Source organism: Myotis davidii, unplaced genomic scaffold (genome assembly GCF_000327345.1).
Source record: "Myotis davidii unplaced genomic scaffold, ASM32734v1 scaffold395, whole genome shotgun sequence".
Taxonomy (NCBI): domain Eukaryota; kingdom Metazoa; phylum Chordata; class Mammalia; order Chiroptera; family Vespertilionidae; genus Myotis; species Myotis davidii.
The window spans coordinates 4284448-4300813 of record NW_006287904.1 but is presented as its reverse complement, the minus strand read 5'-3'; the positions used below and the strand labels follow the sequence as shown (position 1 = coordinate 4300813).

General features: G+C 43.7%; 2 protein-coding genes across 2 annotated transcripts in view; one reads left to right on the top strand and one right to left on the bottom strand.

The window, feature by feature from the left end:
• The window catches only part of MLH1 (mutL homolog 1), a 32742-nt gene extending 21291 nt beyond the window's left edge, over positions 1-11451 (bottom strand). The window contains 7 exon segments of the mRNA XM_006759622.2: positions 144-190; positions 1634-1725; positions 2736-2808; positions 4253-4326; positions 7491-7589; positions 8708-8798; positions 11216-11451. Coding sequence (XP_006759685.1) covers positions 144-190; positions 1634-1725; positions 2736-2808; positions 4253-4326; positions 7491-7589; positions 8708-8798; positions 11216-11331 — 592 coding nt within the window. The 5' untranslated portion in view covers positions 11332-11451.
• A 133-nt stretch (positions 11452-11584) lies between these two features.
• Positions 11585-14296, top strand: EPM2AIP1 (EPM2A (laforin) interacting protein 1). The gene has a single exon (XM_006759621.2). It carries the CDS (start codon positions 11789-11791, stop codon positions 13613-13615), a length of 1827 nt encoding a protein of 608 aa, XP_006759684.1. The 5' UTR covers positions 11585-11788; the 3' UTR covers positions 13616-14296.
• The last annotated feature ends 2070 nt before the right edge of the window (positions 14297-16366 follow it).

Here is a 16366-nt window from a genome sequence, read left to right as displayed (position 1 = left end):
CTCACCTGGCTGGGAAACAGACGATACATGTGACTGGCTGTCTCCCAGCTGTGATGGCAACAGTGTAACCCCACCTCCAAGGGCAAACCATAAAAAGCCATTTTCCCTGTATAATACGTAACTATCCCCTATGAAATAAGAACTTACTTTTTTAACTGAGAAACTGATGCCTGAATTGTGTATTGAATACCTGGCAAGGAGAAAAACAAAACAGTAAGCAGAGTGGCCAAGTGCACCAGGCATGTCAGAGCCCCCTTTCAGTTCATACATTGATGGAGTCAGTCAGTGATGTAAACAAAGATAGACACAAAGGGAAACATCATGTGTCTTATTTTAGCCACAGGACAGTAAGCCAGCAGACCCTTCACGGAGCTAGCAGTGCTAAATGTGGCTGATGCAACAGAAGACAGGGTTCCACTCTGCATTTCTAGGCTGCTGACCAGACCCAGGGCTATCTCAGTACAATTTCCTCCTTGCCTAGTTTATTCTCATAAACTCAAAAGGTCTGGGTTGCCTCAAGGACAGCTTGAGAACTCAGCTTAACAGCCCTGCACTCTTTTACTCTCGCTCAGAGCCTCCCATTACACCGCTCCTCACCCACATCTTCCCCAACCCGACGTCCTACGCCAGTGTCTCCCAGCCTCTCCTCCCAGCCGTTAGTCATCACTCCGCCCCCACCTGCCCCACGAAGGGTTATGTCTAATAAAATGCACTAATTCAATAACAACGAATAATTATCTCTACCGCACCTCGGCCCCTAACCACCCACTAGAGCTCTTTTACTTCCAGGAGATAATGAATATTCTGACACTGACTCAGACAATTCCAGGGAATAGTAAAGAACCTTGATGTCTGGGTCCGTTCCACTTTATTAGGGGCAAATGTTTTATTCATTTTTGATTTTTCAGAAATGCTGCAAAGTAGTTAACATGTCTGTTATAATCCAAGGAAATGCAGGCTCAGCGAGCCCATGCTGGGGCCACTGTGCCAGCAGATTAAGTCTATCGTAACGTTGTTTCTCTTGCCTGGAATCCCTTCACCTTCTTCTGTTAACAGTCCCTAGTCTCCCTGTGGGACACTACCCCTTCCCCAGCCTCAGACTGCCAATCAGGATATCTTCTCCCCAGGGACATGGGACATGATGGGGGACCCAGGCTACACCAACCAGATGCCCTCCCGGGAAAGAGACCTCTGAGCAGAACCAAGAACAGAATGAAAGCAACTGAAACAGGGTCATGACATGAGATGGCCGAAGCCACCCTGGTTCTTGTCCTCCCCGAGCAGCAGCTGGCCACGCTTCTCCCGCTCGGTGAGTCACTCCCAGCCTTCCAATAAATTTATTCTGGGCTCAGAGAGGAGGGGAGAGGGGGTGGGTGCAGGGGGAGAAAAAAAAAATTTATTCTGGGCTCCAGTTAGCCAGTCAGCCTGTTTTGCTTGTCACCAAAGAATCCCCACCGATACAGACACCAACTGCTCTCTCCTGGGGACGTGAGAGAAAAGCCAGAATTAGCGACTAAGCCTTGGCCTGCAACATTCTGCAGCCAGGACGGCTGTTTCCCAGCCCAGCAGCTGTCTTCAGTTCACAAGCATGGGAGCCCAGCCCTCTGGTGAGATCTCAGAGACTGAACTGTACCTGCCAACAACTTCCAGAATCTTCCCATACTCTTCACTTGGATTTTTTAAAGCTTTCCTCCTGGTGGAAATGTTGTAAAAAAGGTCCTCCACCTGAACAGAAGATTGAGCTTTCTTGTAAATTCACAGATGTGGACATAAAGCACCAAGCAGTCCACCTATAGCTGGGTGTTAAGGCAGAGAATCCTACTGTTTACCGACAGCCCGGGGCAGCCTTAACAAAGGAAATTAGGCATTATTTTCCTGCCTCCCACTTTCACTCGCTGAGTTCTCTAACAGGTACTGGGGCTTAGCTCTAAGTCAGGCCCTTCGCTTTGTACTGGGAATATGAAGACAAATAATGCACAGACCTGCCCAGAATCGCACAAGATTTATGGGGCAAACATAAATTTACAGATAATTATAAGATCACACGGCATTCAAACATTTTTGAACTAAGAATAATTACACCATTTCTAAGCTCATTCGGGGTTCTTAGACATCACAACGCAGTCACCTGAGAGTGAATCCCTGTTAACACGAACCACTCTGCCTCCTGCCTCATCGAGCCCAGGACGTGGCGTCTCCAGGGAGCTGTGCTCTAGCTGGGGCTGGAGGCTGGAGGTGGGATGCATGGCAGTGGGATGCTTTACAGAACCACAGAATGGGAAGAGCCCACATGTGGCATCATAGAAATAGGGCAGCATCATGGACTTTCTCCTGATGACACACTCAAATTACTCCAACTCCCTCTGAGTGGGCCGGTATTCTTTACTCCCCTGGCTAGATGAGAAAAGTGAGGTGAAGGGACAGTAAATGACGTGACTGTGGACACACAACCACTGAAGGAAAGGCTGGGACTCTGACCTCTTCTGGAGCCAAGCTCAAGGTTCTTCCAATGCCAACTGCCCTGCCATCCTAAGAAAAGAAGCTCCCAGCTTAAAAAAGATGAGGGGGTGGACAAAAGCCAATAATCATTGATCTTGTGTAGAGGGTGATATCCTGGGGTCTCTATTAACTAGCAGAGATGCATTTTGCTGTTATTTAGAAAGTCAGAGGCAATTTTATTTCAATATTTATATGAATTCTTTTCCAATAATCCCCCTCCTGTGTCCTATTCTCACCGTGATCTGGGTCCCCTGATTGCCTGCACATGGCTTAGGAGGAGCTTTCAGTTTTCCATCGGAGTAACTTGCTCTAAACAGAAAATAAAACAGATTATAAACATCCAATAGAAGCAGAAGAGATACTTACTCATCCAACAGAGAAAAAAGAACATTATGCCAATGACACATTAAAATATAGCCATGTTATATATTTTCTTAATAACCATTTCTTTATTTTTCCACTACTGCCATAATCATTCCAAATGGATACCAAAAAAGTGTATATATCCCTTTTCTTTTAGCAAATGTTGCTTTTTAGTTCTTGAGTTTTGAGCTATAAAGAATAGTTTTGCCAGTGCCTAAGATGACAGTCAATTTTTTTCAGTAATTCTGCTATCATTTATTGAGGGGCTACCATGTACCAGGTCTGCAGAGACCCCGGCAACAAAGACAGGCCTTAGAAAGCTCTTGATCTAGTGAGGGCACCGACTTTTACCAAAAGGGGAGAACAACGGGCTAAGTGACCTAGAGAAGAAGACAGCCAGCCTGGGGTGAGAATGGGGGCAGGTGGAAGTGTCACAGAAGAGGTGACAACTCACCTGGACTCTGGGAGGAGTAAGTTTCAGGAGGAGAGGTCAGGGAAGATAACCCAGGAAGAGAAAAACAGAGGCTTTAGAAAACACGGGAGTGGGGGATGTGTGGAGAGGGGCTGGAAGGTGGACTGAGAGCACATTAGGAGGGCGCTGGCTGCCATGATGATGACTGGATTTCATCCTGCCCCAGAATGGGAGCCAATGGAGGTCCTGAGCAGGGGCAAACACGCCCCAGAGATGAAGGAACAGAAGTTGTGCCTCAGGCTCCCCATTTTGTGAGGAGGGATTCTAATCCTATCAGCCCTCCTCCACCCAGGTCCTAGGGCAGTTATATTCAGAGTCAAATTCCTCTAGCATCAGTGCTGGATACGCTGAAATGCTCTACCCCCCTCTACTTCACACATCTGTCTGCTCAAGGGACCGAGAAACAGGCAGAACTGCCCACCAGTGAGTGGCCAGAACCTAAAAAAAAAACAAAGATGTGATTCTGATTCCTTGAATCCTGTTTTTGTTCTGTTCCAAGGCCGTTCATCAGTTTCTGAAAACTGTGCCAGCAGGACAGAAGATCGGCGGCACCCACAAGAAGGCATGCCAGCCCAGGCATGCACGTGTGGCAGGGAGTGGTGGCTCCCGAGCCAGCTGGGCAACCAGGAGCCTCCAGCACCCCAGCCGCAGCCCTGCAGTCAGCTCAAAGCAATACCCTACCACTTAGAATATGTCTATGTAATAGACAGCTTGCCAGACACATGTGATATGTCACATCTTATCTTCAAATAAGATTATTATCTAATAACCTTCCCTAATCCAAAGGGAGGCGAGAAAATTTACCCAAGAGCTCAGCCACAAAAGGTAACATGGCTGTGTAGATGGGATTACTTTGAGATGCAGCTGTAAAGTACACCTCTGGGTGAACATCAATGAAAAAAGAAGACAGCGCTGTACCTGTACGCGCACTTCCCATCAGCTGTTTTGGTTGTGATAGTAACGTGAGCCACGTGGCTTATGCTGGCCAAAGCCTAGGATGAAAAGGAAATGGAATGAAAAAAATTCACTGCTGAGTCAATCCTGCCACATCATTAAGGGAAAGGCTATTGACACTGCCTCTTCCACTCTGTATCAGCATGGCAACAATGCGTACCCTGTTCACTCATTTTGATAACATGTTTTAAAAACAAAGAAGGGTATCAAATTGAATCTGTAGCATAATTACTAACACCAGGGAAAATATATTAAAAGTCCAAAAGGACCCTGACCAGTTTGGCTCAGTGGATAGAGTGTCGGCCTGCGGACTGAAGGGTCCCAGGTTCGATACTGGTCAAGGGCATGTACCTTGGTTGCGGGCACATCCCCAGTGGGGAGTGTGTATGAGGCAGCTGATCGATGTTTCTTTCTCATCAATGTTTCTAACTCTCTATCCCTCTCCCTTCCTCTCTGTAAAAAATCAATAAAATATATATTTTTTAAAAAGTCCAAAAGGAACACCAAATAATTAATGTATAAATAGCAATTCTGTTTAGATGTAGAACATGTTAAATATTCTCAGTGATTTGTCTTCTAAAAATTTTAAAGCCTGAACTTCAAAAATGGATATCAGAGTCACTCCAAATAGGTCATATTGTACACATTTTTCAAAATTTCTGTAAGCAATTACATGTTTAGAAATATAAATTTAAAATTATGCAATTAAGACAAAACAAATTAAAAATGACCAATTTTTCCCCTTTATAATCAAGATTGGTTTCTCCCTTTGAAATCTTTATCTTCTTTCTTTTTTTTCTTTTTTTGTTAATCCTTACCTGAGGATATTTTTCCATTGATTTTGAGAGAGAGTGAAAGGGCGAGAGAGAGAGAGAGAGAGAGAGAGAGAGAGAGAGAGACAGGCAGAGAAACGTCGATGTGAGAGAGGCACATGGACTGGCTGTGGGCCCCAACCAGGGCCGAGGATTGAGCCTGAAACCGAGGTATGTGCCCTTGACCGGAACTGAACCCAGGACCCTTCAGTCCATGGGCTGACGGTCTATCCACTGACCCAAACCGTCTAGGGCTGTATCTCTTTCACGAGGATATCATAGCATATAAAAATGCAACCAGGCGCTGTGAGGCGTCTGTGTGACAGCATCTCAGGAGGCAGTGAGTGTAGCCCATGGCAGGTTTGGTTCATTAATAAGGAATACGGCTCAGGCTCAGAGAATTTCTCTGGTTTATGTAGTTGAGCTAATTTGCATTATTAAAAATAATTCTGAGACCTGTGTAAGGAAGGACATTGCATATACATGGGACTACAATACTACATAACGCCAGGGAGAGAGGGTGCCACTGGCAGAGGGACCCTTTATACTGGCACTGGAGCCGCTAGAGAGGAACACAGGCACTGGAGTCAAACTCGCAGGGTTCCAAACTCCGTGTCCGTTTCCTCGCATGTAAAGCAGGGTAATAACAGAACCCCCCTGCAGAGCGGTCAAGAGTAAAAGAGTTAATATGTACAAAGTGCGGAGAACCAGGGTGGCACCCAGAAATCCCTCAATAAATTTTCTTCTGTAATTACAGTGAAATAACAACCCAAAGATACCCTACAGCTAGGCAGAGGTGCCAGGAGGTCATGGGCTTAGAAACTGACCCAGGAAATTGCAAAGCCAGAAGGAAACTGCTTTGCTAGAACTCGATCTGAGGCATATACTTAAAATCAGGGAAGCCCCAGGGTCGTTACCCTAACACTGCCCTTGCCTGTAACAATTCAGGCTCTCCGTGAGCCAGAGGGTGCTTGGGAGCACTCTGGTTTGACCTAAATTACAGTGACTGGGTCACGGTTGCCTTTTAATTTTAAAAAATTAAATAGAATACATGCACATACGAAAACTGGAAAACTAATTCTCCTCCCCCAGATAACTACTCCACAACAACTTCTTGGTACCCTAGCACCTCCAGAAAGGAATACAGCCCTGCCAACACTTGAATTGGGACCGAGTGCCACCCTCTTCTGACCTCCAGAATTGTAAGATAACAACTGTGTTGTTTTAAGCCACTAAGCAGCAACAGGAATGTAACACAATGTGTTTGAAAAATATACATATTTTACTTATGAATGCTATCTCTATAAATATACCCTAAGGAATGTAATGCAATGTGTTTGAAGTGTATACATATTTTACTTATGAATGTTATCTCTATAAATATACCCTAAGGAAATAACTGAATAAAACACAGTGTATGCACATGAATAGTCACAGAGCATTACACAGGAAAAAGTAGCAAAGGGCATAAACATTCAAAAAGAAACCATCTGAATAGACCACAGTATATACATGTAATAGAATACTATGTAGTCATTCAATTTTATGTAGGTCTATGAATGAAAACATATCCACAGAATGTCGTCATAAAAATATAAGATGCTGGGGAGGCAGGGCGGGGAGGGGAAGGGAAAAAAAAAAGTAAGATACTATGGTAGTCTCAAAGATATTTTTGTCTATTTTCTATAACATATATTCCAATGCTACATCATATAATTTCATCCACATAGATTTCAGTATATATCTTAAAAGATAAGGACTCAAAAATAACCCATGACGCCATTTTTAAACCAAGCAAATTAACAATAATTTCTTAATACTGTCAAATAACCAATCTGTGTTCAAATATCTGTGCCTCAAAAAAATTTCACACTTTTGCTCAAGTCAGAATCCAAGGAAGGGCTATACTTTGGAGATGGTTCATGTGGCTCTTAAATCTCTTGTCATCTACAGGTTCCTGCTCCTTCTCTACTTTTCTTTGCAGTTTATTTGTCGAAGGAAACAAGTCTTTTATCATGTCTTTCCCAACCTCAGGATCATTTACTGTGCTCCTTTGCCCCCTGTATTTTCTGTGTATTGGTACTTGAATTTAACTACTGATCAGAGTCCCATTTTATTTTTGGACAGGAAGCCTTTGTAGGTGGTATTTCATTCCTCCATCAAGAAATACATAATGTCACAGGGGTCCCTATAGATAAAGTCTATGGTATATTAAATATTTATAAACAAATCTCAGTTCTGGCAAATTGAATTTAAGTTTGTTTAGATTTACTTTTATCTAACAAGTAAATAGTATCATATCTTGTTTATCTACCGAGAAACATGCTGACATATGGAAGAAATGTCATCACAGGCGGATAGCTCACACATTTATTGAACCCTTAGCTTACCTCACCGCGAAAGCCATAGGTAGAAATATTAGCTAAATCCTCAAAGGACTGAAGTTTACTTGTAGTGAACCTCTCACATACAATATCTAGGTCTTCTTTCTAGAAGATACCAAAAAATAAGTATATTATTATATTACTCATTTTTTTCGAAATCCTTTTGAATCTCCCTCTTCTTGAATGAATCCAAGAAGATGTTCCTCTGAGGCGAAGAGTTTCTAAATGAGCAGTAACTTGCTCACTTGGCACCCAGAACACCACACTGGCCTGGTGCTCCTTCCTCCTCCCTGGTCTCATTTCTGTCTCATTTGCTGGGTTCTGTTACTCCCTAACAGTGGAGTAACCCAGCACACCTCCCTTGGCCCTCTGCTCTACCTGCACACTCTCTCTTGACAATCTTATCCTGTCTCATGGATTTTATAAAGATTACCAGTTTTGCCCTAACCGGTTTGGCTCACTGGATAGAGCGTTGGCCTGTGGACTGAAGGGTCCCAGGTTCAATTCCGGTCAAGGGCATGTACCTGGGTTGCGGGTACATCCCCATTTGGGGGCGTGCAGGAGGCAGCTGATTGATGTTTCTCTCTCATCAATGTTTCTAACTTTATCCCTCCCTCTCCCTTCCACTCTGTAAAAAATCAATAAAATATATTTTTAAAAAAAGATTACCAGTTTTTATAAAACTTCTTTAGTAAAAATCTAGATGTATTTTACAGATACATTTAATTGTAGTAAAAAATTATAGACCAGAGATTCTTATAAAACTCACTAAACCATGTTATCTCTTTGCTCAAAACCCTCTAACAGCATTCCCCCTTAGTCAGAGTAAAAGCCAAAGATTTCACAACCGCCCACAGGCCCACATTCTGCTTATCCCTCAGATCTTATCTCCTGTTCCAGTCACACTGGCCTCCTTGCTGATCCTTAACTATGTCAGGCATGCTTCCATTTCCTGGTTTTTGCAGGTACTGCTCTCTTTGCCCAGAACACTCATCCTTTAAATGGCCTCATGACTCACTCCTTTGACCTCCTCATTCCCCTGCACAGGGCCCAGTAGAGAATAGGAACCAATAAACAATTATTGTTGCTGTTGCATTTTTCAGTCAAACAGTCCCATCCACTAAAGCCCAGTTCCTAGAACAGGGAAAGGTTCTGCCACTTCCTGCAGGTATCTCACCGAGCACGCAAACATCCTGCTCCTCTGAGTCTGAGGTTCTACTTACCCTGATGCCGGTGCCATTGTCTTGGATCTGAATCAACTTCAGGCCTCCCTCTTTTACAACCACTTGAATACTTGTGCATTTGGCATCTAAACTGGCAAATCAAACAGAAAAAGAAATATCAGTCTGTAACTACCTGAATGCATAAATTTTCCTATGAGCCACGAATAAAAAACAAAGTCCAAATAAATATAAGACTGTCTGATCCCTGTTTTCCCTTTGTTTTACAGGCTCTGTGACTACACTGTTATGTTTAGAGAAAGGGGAGAGGCAGAAGGGGCTAATCATCAACTCCAATAGGATATTCACCACCATTTCTGTTCCTCTAGGAAAGTGACGTTAGAAGTAGGTCCCTTCAGCACATGCCTCTTTCTTACCCTCTTCTCTACTAATTCAACCATCTGTTACTTGAACTTGATTGAGCCTCAGGTTCCTAAATGACTCTATTAAAATGTCGTTAAAAATTCTACATGTTTCTCTCCACTTTTCCCTTTTCTTTCAGAAAATATATATTGGGGGAAAGAAAATATGGCAATGCAGAAAGTTCTTTAAGAAGCTAATGAATATTCTGTGCCTTCAGAGAATAGCCTACAAGCACAGAGCACCTGCTAAAGAAAACAGACTTAGGCTGGTGCTGTGTGAGAAAGGTAAGTTATGGATTCCTCACACAGAAATTCCTTACTTTAGAAATAAGACAATTCGTTATTTAAAGACCTTTCTCAGGAGCCCCTGAGTTGAAGTTGTTTAGCCATCTTAACTTACATATTAAAAGGAGCATAACTGTATGTTCATAGCAGCACAATTTACAATAGCTAAGATTTGGAAACAACCTACTAGAAAGTGCCCATCAGCAGATGCGTGGATTAAAAAACTGTGATACATCTACACAATGGAATACTACGTTGCTATAAAAAAGAAGAAACTGTTACCATTTGTAACAGCATAGATGGAACCGGACAGCATTATGCAAAGCGAAATGAGCCAGTCGGAGAAAGTTAAGTATTACACGATCTCACTCGTATGTGGGATCTAATGATCAACATAATTTGATGAACAAGAATAGATTCAGAGACAAATGGCAGGGGAAGGGGGATTAGAGAGCAACCAAAGGACTTGTATGCACGCATATTAGCAGAACCAATGGACACAGACACTGAGGGGAGGAGGGCGCCTTGCCTGGGGGGAGGCATGTATATATCTGATATGCAGGATGTATTTTCATTGTGACAAATTGAACATAATTAAAGCATAGTGATTAATCACAAAAACAATATGTAATTATGTATGTGTTTTCCGATGGTCTTAGGCGACTCCTGTGAAAGGGTCGTTCGACCCCCAAAGGGGTCGCGACCCACAGGTTGAGAAACGCTGCTTTAGACGATTACAAAAAGCATAACTGGATCCATAAAAAGTCTCTGCTTATGGAATTAATGATAAGCTACTGAACTAATGTTTAGTTTTGTTGTACAGGATTCTGCCTGGCACAGTACAACAGGCCCAGCATGTTCAGTGTTCATTCCAACACTGCAGACACAAGCCAGCCTTTATGAATTAAAGTCAAACGGAGAAGCCCGCCCTGGTTCCCTGTTCCCGCTATTGTCTGCCTCCTAATCCCCGCCTGGCCTTTGCCAGGCCTGTCGGACCCACTGTTCTTTCAGTCCCGCTCTCCCGGGCAGTTTGTTTTCACAACAAATCCCTTTAAACGTGCCCTTCTTCGCTGGGGCATTTTTTTTTCTTTTAAGGTATGGATTTCTCTAATAACAATTGACTTTAGCACAAAGTTCTTCCGCAATGTTAGGAACATGTCTTTTTTGAGGTTTACAGTTTACACCATCTTTCTTTCCATGTTTTTAACCTTTCCCCTCCACATTGTGTGGCATTTCCAAACTTCAGAATCCACGGAATACGCCATAAAAGGACAGGAAAGCACCAAGTGGGACCACTAATTTGGCAACAGGAAAATCACAAGTTAAACCCAGAGAAAGGTCATCAGCCTGTCCTAAAATCTTGACTATTTTTAATAGAACTCAAAATTTGTACTCTTGAATGTGCATGATTTTTTGGAATAAGCATGTAACTGATAAGATGAAGGATGAAAGGAGATGTTTGGGGGCGGGGGGGGCAGGAGACATATGTAATGCTCTTTGTAATACTTTAAGCAATAAAAAAATAAAAATAAATAAATGCTAGAAAAAAGAAAAAGAAGAAAGGAGATGTTTCTCCCCCACCGAAAACTTGCATCTTTTGCGACTCTAACTTGAGAGGCAATTCCTTTAGTTAATGGCACCATTAAAACGACACTGCGTAGCCCGCGGCGCGCGCCCCCCGAAAGCCTAGAAAAGTATCGCGACAGCGCGCGGGAAGCGAGAAGGCAGGACCCTTAAAGCCTCCGCCACTGTGGGCATGCGCTGTACACGCCGCCGCCGAGGGCAGGGAGGCGTGTCCGCACCATCCCTGCGCGGCCCGTTAAGTCGTAGCTTCTAAGGAGGCCCGGCTTGACTCCCTCCGTACCAGTTCTCGATCATCTCCTTGATGGCATTAGCCGGCCGCTGGATGACTTCCCCTGCCGCGATGCGGTTCACCACAGTCTCGTCCAGCCGCCGAATAACGCCCGCTACAAGCGACATTTTGGCGCCAGAGTCCAGGTCACGTTGAGATGCTCACTGGACGTGCCGTCAGCCAATCACTACAGCGCTTCGTGCTTACGCTATTCCCTTCACTGTGTACGCGGCGCGGCCCCCCTCCCCCACCCTTTCCAGCGGCAGCGCCGTTTCCGAGCGAGGGAGCTATTGATTGGGCAGTTTGGACGTCAGTCAAGTTCCTTAGGTCCGGGGGTTCCTGGGCCTCTTCGTCCCGCCCTAAAGCAGCTTCCGCCCAGCAGCTAGAAGGATTTGCGCTTGCGCGACAGAAATCACTGTCCACTCTTTCGGCCAATCGGAACGCAGATGCCCTAGCGGGAGCTGGGTGTCGCGCGACTCGGGTGATCTTGCGCAGAGCGTAGGTGGCGTTTGGCGCTTGCTCCTACTCCGCCTGTCTCTTTGCAGCCTCCGGGAGATCCGCTCCGCTCTTCTAACCTCCGGCATCATGTGGATGACACCTAAGAGAAGCAAAATGGATGTGGAGGAGGCTCGGGGGTTCCGGCCCGAGTGGACCCAGCGTTATTTGGTGGTGGAGCCGCCGGAGGGCGAAGGGGCCCGCTGCCTGGTCTGCGCCCACCTCGTCGTATCCGCTAGCGAACGCGACGTCAGGCGCCACTACGAGGCCGAGCACAGGTACTACCAGCGGTATGTGGAGGAGGGCGAGCGCGAGGCCCTGGTGGAGCGCCTGCGGCAGGGCGACATTCCGGAGATGGTCCCGCCCACTCCCGAGGAGAGAGCGGCGCGTGCAGGCCTCGGCATCGCCCGCCTCTTGGCCCTGAGGGGTCGCGGCGGGGGTGAGGGGGACTTTGTGTACCAGTGCCTGGAGGTGATGCTGAATGATGTGCTGCCGGACCACGTAGGCGTCTTGGGTGGCATTGATTTATCCCCAGAGACCATCCGGCAGAGGGTCCTGAACATTAACGAGAACCTCCGCAGCCAGCTTTTTAACCGAGCCAAGGATTTTCGAGCCTATTCCCTGGCCTTGGATGACCAGGCCTTTGTGGCCTATGAGAACTATCTCCTGGTTTTTGTCCGCGGCGTGGACGTGGACTTGGAGGTGCAGGAAGAGCTGCTGACCATTATCAACCTGACGAATCACTTCAGTGTTGGTGCTCTCATGGCGGCAATCCTTGAGGCCCTGCAGACGGCCGGGCTTAGCCTGCAGCGGATGGTGGGACTAACCACCACCCACACCCTGCGGATGATTGGTGAGAACTCTGGACTGGTGTCGTACATGCGAGAAAAGGCTGTAAGCCCCAACTGTTGGAATGTCATCCATTACTCGGGATTCCTTCACTTGGAGCTGTTGAGCTCCTACGACGTTGATGTTAATCAGGTCATTAGTACCGTATCGGACTGGATACTGTTGATTAAGACAAGAGGCATCCGGCGACCCGAATTCCAGGCTTTACTAACTTCATCGGAGTCAGAGCATGGCGAAAGGGTTAATGGACGGTGTCTGAACAATTGGCTGAGAAGAGGGAAGACTTTAAAGCTAATATTTTCATTAAGGAGAGAGATCGAAGCGTTCTTGGCTTCGGTGGGGGCAACAACAGCCCATTTCTCAGACCCAGAGTGGCTCTGTGATTTTGGCTTCTTGGTGGATATTATGAACCACCTCCGAGACCTCAGTGAACTACTGCGATTCAATAGAGTCTTTGCTGCTACTGCATTTGACCATATCAGTAGCTTTGATGCTAAGCTGAATTTACTGCACAGACATATTGAGGAAAAAAATCTCACACACTTTGCTGCCTTGAGAGAAGTCGTTGATGAGCTTAAACAGCATATTAAGGAAGAAGACAAAATTCTTGATCCGGGTAGGTACAAAGTGGTGATCTGTCGCCTGCAAAAAGAATTTGATCGACATTTCAAGGACCTCAAGTTCATTAAAAAGGACTTAGAACTCTTTGCAAATCCATTTAATTTTAAAGCTGAACATGCACCTATTGCAGTAAGGATGGAGCTAACAAAACTTCAAGCAAATTCTGACCTTTGGGAGGAATACAGAAACAAAGACCTGGGACAGTTCTATGCTGGATTGTCTGCTGAAACTTACCCGATTATCAAAGGGGTTGCTTATAAGGTGGCATCCTTGTTTGATAGCAGTGAAATCTGCGAAAAGGCTTTTTCATATTTGGTTAGAAACCAGCACACTCTGAGCCAGCCGTTAACAGATGAGCATCTCCACGCCCTGTTTAGGATCGCCACAACTGAAATCGAGCCACATTGGGATGCTCTTGTGAGAGCAAGAAATCCTCCTAATCCGTAAGCTTTTGTAGTACAACACTCAACGAGAATCCAGTCCTAAAAGCAAAAATTTGACTTTTCAAGTTTACTCATTTGGAGCGTGAGAATGCACCAAGTTTATTCATTCACATTGATAACAACTGAGTTTCTTCTGACTTTTTTTTCTCATCTCAAGAGGCAGCATGGGACTGGAACATGAAACACCTCTTTTCAAACTTAATGTCAAAGTCGTTGTCTTTTGCTTTTATGACATAATTGTTTTTAAAGAAGTTTAGTACTGATGATGTGAATTGAATTAGGAGTCTGTTTTTAAGGTGTTTTGAAGAAATTTTAGGTCATATTTTTTTAAAAATGTTACAATTCTGATACATATAGTCTAAAATTATCAACTCCTTAATTGTATGTTTGAGCCTATTTGCAGAAATTCAAATAGCAAGTTCAGAAGTTCCTGAAAAGGAAGAACATACATTCAGTGGAGGTACTTGTCTGTCAAAATGTTTGAAACTTTTAAAAAACATTTGTGAGTCTGGAGTAAATATTGGCAGATTTCCTCCCTCTGACCTCTTCCCTATCCACCACAGTGATAATGATATTCCTAATAGAGGAAATAATCAAAATTTTAGGAGCAAGAATTATTATTTTTTTAATTTTTTTATATATTTTATTGATTTTTTACAGAGAGGGAGAGAGAGGGATAGAGAGTTAGAAACATCAATGAGAGAGAAACATCGATCAGTTGCCTCCTGCACACTCCTCACTGGGGATGTGCCCGCAACCAAGGTACTTGCCCTTGACCGGAATCGAACCTGGGACTCTTGAGTCTGCAGGCCAACACTCTATCCACTGAACCAAACCGGTTAGGGCAAGAATTATTTTTAAATTGCTGATTAGAAGGCTTCCTGTAATTTGGAGGTCAGACTAACCAATTATTGGAGGTTTCCCTGAATTTTTCACAGTTGGGTGCTGTTTTACTAGTTCACCTATTAAAGGACTATGGTAAGTATAGAATCTTAATGATTGCCCATTAGTAATGCTTTTTTTCTATTGTAGACAAATGTTTGGCCCTGGCAAGAAGGATGAAGCAAAATATTTTTGCACTGCAGGATCAGGAGGTGTGAGATACTTTAGCTTCTTTGTCCTATCTGCATGGGTGTTACTGCTTTTAAAGGAAACTTTTTACTTTATAGTGATAGACCAGATTTTGTTAGCTGATAGAAGTGCATTTATTAGAGATTTTGAAGCTGCCCCACATTCTTTATTTAAGACAGTGCACAAGTAGAAGTATTTAACTCAAGAAGCAGCTTTATTCAGATTTTAGGAATTTCATATTTCTAGTGAGCCATCGGCTTTGTGCTAAAACAGTAATTTTCAAACTTATGTTAACCATGAAAAGGAAATTGTACAGTAAAGCCAAATATGTAAAATGACTTCCAAACAGGACCCAGTGTATAGATCCTCAAGTACAATTTGAAAACGTGTGCTAAAGTCCTGTCTTAACTATTGTTACACATTATTGTATGGTCATGAGTCCAGCAAATTCAAGGAACCAGGATACAACTAGGAATTGAGAAGGAACTGATGCCTCAGCAATCAAAGTAGTGCCAAAAGAACCAACTTGTGTCAGTGGTTCTCAATCAGAGGCAGTAAACCCTCTTTCCAGAGGATGTTGGGACATAAGGGGGATTTTTTTGGTTGTCCTAGTTGGTGGGGGGTTCTGATGGCATTTAAGTGCATAGGTCATCCTGGTACAGGAATTATCATTCCTCTCAAAGTGCCAGTAGGACCCTCCAGTGTAGATTATTTTACTTTGAGGGACAGGGAAAATTACCAGTAGAAGCAAAATTAGAAGAACAAGTTGGGCAAACTTGATAGGGGAGACTATTCCAACATTCTGAGTTTGGCTGGTAAGATAAAAGCCTCGACATGTTCCAGTAGCTCACAATAGCATTTATAAATCTGTAATCAATACTGAACCAGATTAAAGGACTCTATCTGTTACATATAATTCATTGAGGGCAGAAAAGCAAGTTTTATAACGAGATACTTGTTAAGAATGGTCAAGTTGAGATTTTGGTAAACGGAGTAGGCTTAAAACAACACAATGAAAATCCAACCAAACAAATCCAGTAATTTCCCAATAGTTTGGAGTATTCTCTTTCATGGCAAGTGCTTTATTGAAAGAATGACTAGAATACCTGAAAGCTGCTTCTGCTTTCTAACCCTGGTTCCTCAAATAGTGAAGTCTTGTACATTTTGTGAAGTTCTAGTATATATTTTGCTTACAGTAATAATAAAATTAGTTTGCATTATATAGTCATTGAGTGGGTGGGGAGGGGAGATATAAGTAAAGGATTTTAAATTGACCATGATTAATAGAGAATTTGCTATAAACTAGTTTTGTTTGTAGAAGAAAAATGTGTATTTTACTGTTTTCTGTGTTAAGTAATTCTGTAAGTGCATGGCAGGTTTTTTTTTTAATATTTTTAAAAAGTAGTTGTTACTGGTCTGTTGTGTCAGTGAATACAGTTAAAATAAGTACTATTTTTTTAAAAAACTTACGTCTTTATATTTCCCATTCCTACTAGTTTTCTTTAAAGATTTGTCTGTACTCCTGTTGTCCCACATTGTCACTCAAACTGCTCAATCAAGCTCACAAAGTTTTTGTGAATATTCTTACCCTCTGATACCACCACCGACCACTGTCCTTGAAGTAGATGTTTACTTGGCTTCGGGGAGATACCGTCTCCAGGTATGCATGCTCAAGTCTTTGCAG